At 35.5% G+C, this 8,719-nt stretch overlaps 2 protein-coding genes across 2 annotated transcripts; one reads left to right on the forward strand and one right to left on the reverse strand.

Moving 5' to 3' along the window:
* The first annotated feature begins 1,964 nt into the window (after positions 1–1,964).
* LOC130506603 (protein FD-like) lies at positions 1,965–3,596 on the forward strand. Its single transcript, XM_057001278.1, has 3 exons — positions 1,965–2,786; positions 2,902–2,982; positions 3,197–3,596. The coding sequence occupies exons 1-3, from the start codon at positions 2,121–2,123 to the stop codon at positions 3,266–3,268; spliced, it is 819 nt and encodes a 272-aa protein (XP_056857258.1). The 5' UTR covers positions 1,965–2,120; the 3' UTR covers positions 3,269–3,596.
* Positions 3,597–5,539: 1,943 nt separating this feature from the next.
* Positions 5,540–7,391, reverse strand: LOC130506602 (thaumatin-like protein 1). The gene is made up of 2 exons (XM_057001277.1): positions 6,477–7,391; positions 5,540–5,978 (listed from the first exon to the last, which is right to left on the reverse strand). Exons 1-2 carry the CDS (start codon positions 7,223–7,225, stop codon positions 5,831–5,833), a joined length of 897 nt encoding a protein of 298 aa, XP_056857257.1. The 5' UTR covers positions 7,226–7,391; the 3' UTR covers positions 5,540–5,830.
* Between the last annotated feature and the right edge of the window lie 1,328 nt (positions 7,392–8,719).

Genomic DNA, 8,719 nt, shown 5'->3' on the forward strand with positions numbered 1-8,719 from the left:
GTATAATCAACTATTAAAATTTTAATTAAAAGAAACCAAAAGCAATTAACTAATAAGTCTTATTATTGTCGATTTCAACAGTTATTAGGCAAGGAGAGAGCACAAACAGTTGTATGAAACCTTTGTTTGTCCTATCTCTATCGACAAGCTTGTTCATCTTTTGTGTGTTATATGCCTAAATGAGATTATGAAATGAAGGTTCGAGGAATAAAAACAATACAAAAAGATCTCGAAGCTTCTCTGTTGTCGGCAAAAAATGGAAAATAGCTTCTTACAGTAATTATCTCTGAGTTAATTTCTTCAATAAACAGTTTCTAATGTACCATTTGCATGTACAAAGATGGGACCTTTCCTTGAGATTTTTCATTTATATAGTGTACGCAAAATATATTAAAATCCTAATTATTGTGCGGAAATGAACAGCTTATCTTGTTAATAGAATCTGAAGAGAAATATTTATAATACTATGAATTTGCAGTGAACAAAAAAGTGAAAAGCATTGCTAGATATGCACTTGAAGACAGTGAACATAGATACGGGCGAAAACATATATTTTCCAATACCTAGATCATAATAGAAAGACAATGTTCTCACTTCTCACGGTTCTTGTATATGTGAGTTTTTTTAGTGTGCAATGCAAGTGATTAGAAGAAGAAAAAGCGAAGGGAAGAATACAAAAAAAATAAATAATAAGTAACACTTGAAAGTTGAAAGTGATTCAAAAGGATGTGATCTTTAATAAAGTGAGATTAAACCAAAGTTTTATTTATTTGCTTGCTTTTTTCAAGCATCTCCTCTTCCCCACCCACTCTTTTCATTTTAAGGATCACTAGATCTCGAACCGTGCGGATGTTTGTTTTTATTTTTATATAAAAATTTTGTTTTCAATTTTATACTGGTACATATTATTATATATATGAGGTGTGTCTATCAACTTTTAAAACATAATAATTTTACGGTATATTTGTTTTTCATTGAATATCTTTCACATGTATTTGTATCTTTTTTCTATATATATTTTCGGTTATTACTTTATTATTGAAATCATAAATATATATAAATATTGGTAAAATATTTTTTATTTTCATCTTCAAAGATATTATAATATTTCACAAAATTAGAAAGTTTTTTTTTAAATTAAAATTTTAGCTTCATAGATTTATATTATCGAGTAAATAATTAAACATTTAGTTTTTGTTTAATATTTAAAATAAACTATATAGTTGTAGGTTAAAGGTAGTATAGAGATAATGCTATTTTTATTTTCTTTTAAAATTAAAAAGTTAACACCAAAAATATGTAAATAATTAACATATGGATGTATACTATTACAACATTAAATTATTGATATATATTCAATCCAAATCTGCTATCAAATATATTAATTAGATGACATTATGGAAAATAATAGTATTTAAGGAGATATCAATTTCGAAAATATAGAAAATCATTTGAGAAGATCAAGGCAACAATTAATATCAAAATTATTAATGAATAAAAATGTAATGTGATCAATTCTAGTAGATAGTCTATTTTAAAAAAAAAATCACACACAAATGAGAAGTCATGACTTCTCTTTTAATATATAAGATGAGTCATGACAATAGTTTAGCAACTTCACTTTCAGATTATCAACATTTTCATCTTTATACAAAATTTTAGTTACATAGTTACAGTAAATACTCTATAAGTCAATAATGTTTCAATTGTAAGATTTTATTAATTTATAAAGCTATTAGTTTATCAACATTTCTTTATGTAAAGCAAAAAGTACAATCTATTCATAGGTTATATATTGACTAAATTTTATAAATTTGTTTTTCATATGTTCTTGGTGTATAAGAAATATGTACTATAAAGTGTAAGTGTGCTTAGTCTGATCAACTAATATCAGAATATTTATTGGTTTATTACTAATTTATCAAGTTCCTAATGTATTTTTTTTTTCGTTTTAACTTTTTTTTTTAACAGTTTCAATCTCCCCGTCTCTTAACATCATTCCAGAAGTGACTGGCGAAAGTCAAGAAGTTCTCTGAGCTCTCTACTCTATTTGACTATTTATCTCTCCAAGGCTATTGCCACCAAAGCCTAAAGCTGTGGTGTATTGGTTCTCTTTCCCAATGTTTACATCAGCTAAACATCAAAGAAACCATAGAGTCTCTGCTCCAAACAAGAACAAGACTCTCAACAGAGTTTCTTCTATTTCATCCTCATCATCTCCTTTACACTCACAAGATTCTCAATCTCTTAAGAGATCTCTAGTCACCATGGAAAAAGTCTGGAACGACATCAGCCTTGCTTCCATCCACCACGTTAACCGCCACAGCCAACATCAACAACACAACCATGAGCCAAGGTTCAGTACTCTCAACCACCAGAACAAAAACCCTAACTCTATCTTCCAAGATTTTCTCAACAGACCTTTGAATCAGGAGCCAGCCATACCCACAAGCCTCACCATGGGTTCTTCCTCTAATGGCCATAGCACCACTGTCACTGCTCTCTTCAGCAGCTCTCCTTTGGCACCTCCTGCAACTGTTCTGAGCTTGAACTCCGGCGCCGGCTTCGAGTTTCTTGATAACCAAAATCCTCTTGTTACCCCTAACTCCAATCTGCATAGCTACAATCACCTCACAAACGTTGCTTCATTGGACACCCCTTTTGAGGCTTTAGTTACATCGACTTGTAATAAAAGAAGCCAAGAGTCCAATGGAGGTTCAGGGAATAGACATCATAAGCGTATGATCAAGAACAGAGAATCTGCGGCTCGTTCCAGAGCTAGGAAACAGGAATGTGCCGTTCCTCCTCTCCTAAACTTCCACTTCAAAAAGAAAATATGTTTTTTTCCCTCACAATGATATGATCTAAAAAAATGTTTTTTTTGGTTTTGATTCTCATTTGCAGGCTTATACAAACGAGTTAGAGCTTAAAGTTGCTCAGCTGAAAGCAGAAAATGCAAGACTCAAGAGACAACAAGATCAGGTAAACAAGCAGAGAAAAGTTCTTATTGTATTTTCCCTTATGAAGCACTCATAAATAATAGTTCAAATCTTATGGTAAAAAAAAAGTAAATAGACATCCTCTGCTGCATTACTTGAATTATCTTTGTTTTACACACGTTTTTGTCCAATGACAGTTTGAGAGTTAAGATTCTGATACTCAAGTTCTTTTTGGGTGTTTGAATGTGTTTATGCAGTTAAAAATGGCAGCAGCAAATCAGCAACCCAAAAAGAACACACTTCAAAGGTCCTCCACAGCTCCATTTTGAGAAATCTACAAGTCCTTATTTCTCTTTTGGGGATTGAGAGTCTTTCATGAAGAAGTGAAAAAATGGAAAAGTTTGTACCTCTTTTTATTAGCTATAAGTAAAACTAAGCTAGATTTGTAAACCTAAGATATTGCAGGGTAAGAAAGAAGAAAAAAAAAAGAAAACAGAAAGAGGAAAAGATCTTTCCATTTCCTAAAGCACAGGAACACCTGTCTTGGGCCTCTCTCCTCTTGTTCTGTCATTTTCTTATGTACTAACTTCTATTCTTGTAATAATGCTACTTCCTTTGACCAAAAAAAAAGAAGTAATAATGCTACTTCCTCTTCTAGTGTTAGTTTGAAAAATTCACCTATTATGTTTTTACTGTTTTGTTTAACCCATATGGTTCTCAAAAGAAGCAAGAGGTTCAAGTGACCAATAGACAAAACAGTGTTCCACTTAGATGATGACTATTCCAAAGAAAAGTGAGAAGGGGACCGACCTATCACTGAACATTTATGTTTCTCCCTGCCCCACTATTACAGAAAGGTCCATTCCTTTGGCTGGCTACCATATAAGCCAACAACTTGCACTATGAAATTTAAACCTCCAAGCCAATGGGAATTAAAGTCAAACCACTTTTTCTTGGTTGGTCAAGAGAGAACATAATAGGGTTGGTTATGTTATGGTCACCCCCACGTTTTACTTATTCCTTTTCTATACTAGTCATCATCAAACACTAAGAGTGTTCGTATGGATTTGGTTTATCAAGAGAATAGTTTTGTTCCTCTTTTGATAATACTAGTCATCATCAGAACACTGTGTTTGTCCAACAAGATTCTTGATCCACTTTTGTTTGTTGATGTCTTTCTGTGTGTTCTTTCAGACAACCAAAGGTGGAGTTAATATGTTGTGGTATTAAGATAGAGAATAAACATTACCAATAGTAGGACTGTGACTAGAATCTATCCCTCACAGTATATGGTAATACTTAGAGCCTCTCAAATAGGCATCCAATACTTTTAAATCATGCTTTTTTTAGTTTCATCCCAGTCAATGAGAATCCAAGACTTTGAGGAGTTAAGAGACATCAATCAAAATGAACACGATACTTTTTGAACGACCCTGTCATGGATTTTTCAGAAGAGCTTCTTGGCCTCCACGAAAGCTAATACAAAATGGAACAAGGTTAGGGAAAGGAGACCAAGTATCAAACTGCAGATACCAAGAAGACAGAGACTATGATGCAGCAAGTAAGTTACCTAGTTTGGTACCAACAAGGACGCTGGGGGCACCAGGAGCGTAGTGCTCCAACTTGGGATCTCACTTCCTGGAGACATACTCATAACTAGTATGATAAAAACAGCACCACGGTAACTCAAAGGTATCTATTATAGTCCTTCTGCCCTGTAAAACCAATATCAAAACCTCTAACAAGGTATCACCGTGCGTCCGCTAAAAACCACATTCGCATTAAAGTTATCAAAATCGGTCAGGAAATAGTCCTGTACTTCAACATTAAGTGAAGATATACACAAGCTTTCTTTCAATCAGACACATCACAACTCAGATAAGATAATAGTCAGACAAGAGTATCTTACCGTTGGAAAGGTGTTGCTGGTGTAAGAAATGAGAAAACATGTTTTACCGACAGCTCCATTACCAACGGTAACGCACTTGATGAACCTGGAAGCCCCCATTGCCTTCTCTTCTCCATAATACAAAAAAAAAGAAAATTCAACCACAGACAATATGCCTTAAAATAGTCTAACATTACATTCAGCTGACCATCTCCGCCACAACCAAAACCCTAAAAATGCAAAAAAGTGGACCCTAAAAGGAAATCAGACGTGACCAAGAAGAAAGAAGATGAATGTTGTTGTTAACACACGTGAGGACGATGAACTGGATCGAGAGAAACTTAGAGACAGTAAGTAGGAAAAGTGATGTCCGCAAATAATTGCCATTGAAGCGTTCTCTAACGGAATCATCTCTACCATCAACCTTCCCCGATTGTTTTCTACTTCATTTTTTTCTCTTTTTAGTTTTTACATTCTTTCTTTTGTAACACTCTTTTTACAGTCTTCTGTTCTGTTTTTAATGTAAGGTTTCTATGTTCTGAAGATACTAATTAGTTAAATTGAAAATCCAAAATTAACATAACTGTTTATTTGTCCAATAAAGATTTCAGAACACAATTTTTTTTTCTTAATCCAACAAATACAAGATAGATTATTATGACGAATCTACTTGACAGAAAAAAGGAATTAAAACGAATTACCAATCAACTAATTCTGCAATCAAAACTATTATATATAAGTCTCCTAACATAACACCGTAAAGACCACCAACAGGTCAAAACAAATTACGAAAAAACTAATAAGTAATAACTATACTATATAATAAATCGATCTAAAACAAATTGATCATTAGCACTTTAGGACCACACACAAGCTTAGCCGTTCTAAAAATAATCATCTCGCACTAATTAACTCTTTCTTCTGATCATCTTTGGTTGATGATCTGTTCTTTCTCTTAGAAAGATGGAATGATGCTGTTATTAAAATCAAATCCGCACAGCTTTCACCAAAGGTGTTGAACCGCCCTAAACGCGACAACCAAAACACCAATCGAAAAAACAGTAGAGAGAGTTGGGGACGCGTTTGGAGATGCAGCAGAGTAGCTGACGGCTTCGGTCTCAAGTCCTCCTCCCTTCGTTGAACTCTTCACGCTACAAATTTACGCAAACACAACACATCTAATTTAAAATAACGTTTATATATTTATATAACTACTTGCGGTATGAACATAAGAGCCGTGTCGGACCACACATGAGCATAGTAATAAATGCCAAAAGCCATTATATATTTTCTATTTTAGTTTAATTTGATTTACTATGTTGATATCATTATATTCCAACTGGTTGAAAATGAGAATGTCGTTTTGTCTTATGATTTCACAAATTGCCAGAACAACACGGTCAATTATGGAAACATTAAAAAAGCATGTTTCATGATTTCTATACAGTGATTTGACCTCATCAATTTTTCAAAACGTTACAGAAAAGTGAATTTTTTTTTTTTTTGAAACAACAGAAAAGTGAAAAAAAAAAAGGTGAAATTATTCATCTAAAACATAACCAATTTGTATTCAAATGTTCTAATTCATGTTTCCACTTGAAAGACAATCATAGCTTTTTGTAGTAACGAAGCAAAAAGAATATTATTACCTTGGGTTAGGAGAAGGACAGAAAGTGATGACGTAATCAGCTCCGCCGCAAGTGAAAGTGCTAGTTCCGTCGTCGTAAGCGTAACTATAAGCTCTCGGACACGCGTTTTTGAAGAACAGCGAGTACTCACTTGGCTTACACGTGTCCGGCGTTGCAAACGCGCCGCTACAGCAATACTCCGGCGTCCCAAACGCCTCACAAGCGCTTTTGCAAGCGACTCCTTCGGTCCCCGTCGTCGCCACTTTCAGCTGAGCTGGACACGGGCCGTTGAGCTCCGCAACGCAGCCAGTGACGGTGCAGTTCCCGGAGACGCCGCCTTGCGGGACGATTGTCATGGGGATGTTGTACCCGTCGACGAGGCTGACGTCGTAGAAGTCGAGACCACCGGCTCCGTTTAAGGTGAACTCAGCTAGCGTCGCTGGAGGTGCTGCGCCGGAGCCGGAGCATTCCACGGCGGATGAGCCGCAGTCTCCGGTGACACAAGCGAATTTTCCGGTTGTTGCGTCTTGTGTGCAGAGAGTGCGGCCCCAAATACGGCCGGACCAAGCGGCGGGGATTGGGATGACGCGTGTTTCAGTAGGGTTTAAAGAGAATCCAGTGGTGGATAAAGGAGCGGTTCCGGCGCCGGAGAGAAGGCCGGGCCAGACGGTGTAGCTGCACTGGTTAACGACGGTGAAAGTGGTGGAGGAAACGCCATAGATTAAAACAAGAAGTAGAAAAAGAAAGAGAGAGTTTTGAGATCGACCCATTAGAGCAGAGAGTCACCAGAATCTAAATATATGGACTTTCTTTTTGTTTTTCCGGTCCGGTGACTCTGTTTCTGCTTTGGGGAGAGATGTTTTCAAGAGTGTGAATATATATGGAAAGGAAAAGAATATAGAAACTAGAGTGAAAAAGGAAATGGAGAGAGACTGGTTTTGGGGATTGAATCTTTTAAAGGGCTTGAGATTTTTTTAAGAAAGGTCGGTTTTCACGTGAGCCCATGCCGCCTTTGTCTAAGTTAGTCGGCCATTGTGCCGTACAAGGTCACGTTATTGTTCTTTTTGTTCATAAAATAATGTAAGAAATTTTTGTTTGGACCATAGGAAAATAATATTATATCATGTTCATAATTGTTTATTTGCATGATTCTTGCAATATGCCAATATGGGTTGCATATGGGTATGACCAGTCTTGACGTCGGTGATCTACATAGAATTTGTCCCTTTTGATTATTTATATATACATATATAGTTGTATTCAAACGATCCATTACATTTTTTGAAGAATTTTTTAAAGATTGTAATACAGAATTACCCATAACTTGGTTTGTTTGTTAGGTCTACCCATCACCAGTCCCACATATATACATGAGTACATCGCTTGTATGTCGCTGGTACAAGAATTTTCCGGTGACGAAAATGCTAGCTATTTTCACAAAAGAATTGAATATTATTAAAATGTAAATGTACTGGATAAAAGAGGCGGTGAACATAAAAATGCTGAAAGATAAGACGTAGTGTTTGATGGATCCTTAGATTCTTCTTCTGCCCTCTCCTCTCTTCCAAAGGACACGGTCTTAAGGGTTATCTACTATCCACCCAAGTTGTGTCGTGTCGTGTCACTGTTAATTATTATAATTTTGACAAGATGACAAAATAAACATATGTAATGATGTTTGATTGTTATTGAGTAGTTTTAGTATTCAAACTGGAATAGAGAATTATTGAGATGAAGAACCAAAGGGAAATAAAAAAGAGAGAGAGAACAGATGCTCAGTTACTTATAGTGGAAGTTAGTCAGTACAGTCTTGCTCCACAAGCAATCTACCTTGACCTAGCTTGCCTTGGGAGCCAAGGGAGTAATAGAACACGTCCAGGATGACTTCAGAAGGCAGAAGACCGTTGGAATATGCTGAGACAAGTTTAAATAGTCAAGAGGAGAAGATCACATGTCTAACTTAAGGAGAAAATAGCTGTTATGTGCTGTCACTTTCACACTTGACCAGAGCACCTTATTTTATTGTTTCCCTTTCTTTATTATTTCTTTCATTGTTTAAACTCTCTATATATGTTGTATGCACGTCCTGAATGCAAGTAAGGAGTATAATCTCCCATTTCTGGTTACTCTCTCTCTTTTGTTCCAGGAAGTTATTCTTGTGTTCTTGTGCTCATCTCTCTCATTCTTCACACAAACACTCTGAATCTTCTTTATTCTCTTCCATATCTCTTTTACATTCTCAATTCTTACATGGTATCAGAGCT

The sequence above is a fragment of the Raphanus sativus genome, unplaced genomic scaffold (assembly GCF_000801105.2).
Source record: "Raphanus sativus cultivar WK10039 unplaced genomic scaffold, ASM80110v3 Scaffold3454, whole genome shotgun sequence".
Lineage (NCBI taxonomy): Eukaryota > Viridiplantae > Streptophyta > Magnoliopsida > Brassicales > Brassicaceae > Raphanus > Raphanus sativus.

Coding starts and splice junctions, on each gene's coding strand:
- LOC130506603 (XM_057001278.1), top strand. CDS start 2,121: ATGTTTACATCAGCTAAACATCAAAGAAACCATAGAGTCTCTGCTCCA. Junction 2,787..2,901: donor CTCGTTCCAGAGCTAGGAAA/CAGGAATGTGCC, acceptor GATTCTCATTTG/CAGGCTTATACAAACGAGTT. Junction 2,983..3,196: donor TCAAGAGACAACAAGATCAG/GTAAACAAGCAG, acceptor GTGTTTATGCAG/TTAAAAATGGCAGCAGCAAA.
- LOC130506602 (XM_057001277.1), bottom strand. CDS start 7,225: ATGGGTCGATCTCAAAACTCTCTCTTTCTTTTTCTACTTCTTGTTTTA. Junction 5,979..6,476: donor TGTCCTTCTCCTAACCCAAG/GTAATAATATTC, acceptor GTAAATTTGTAG/CGTGAAGAGTTCAACGAAGG.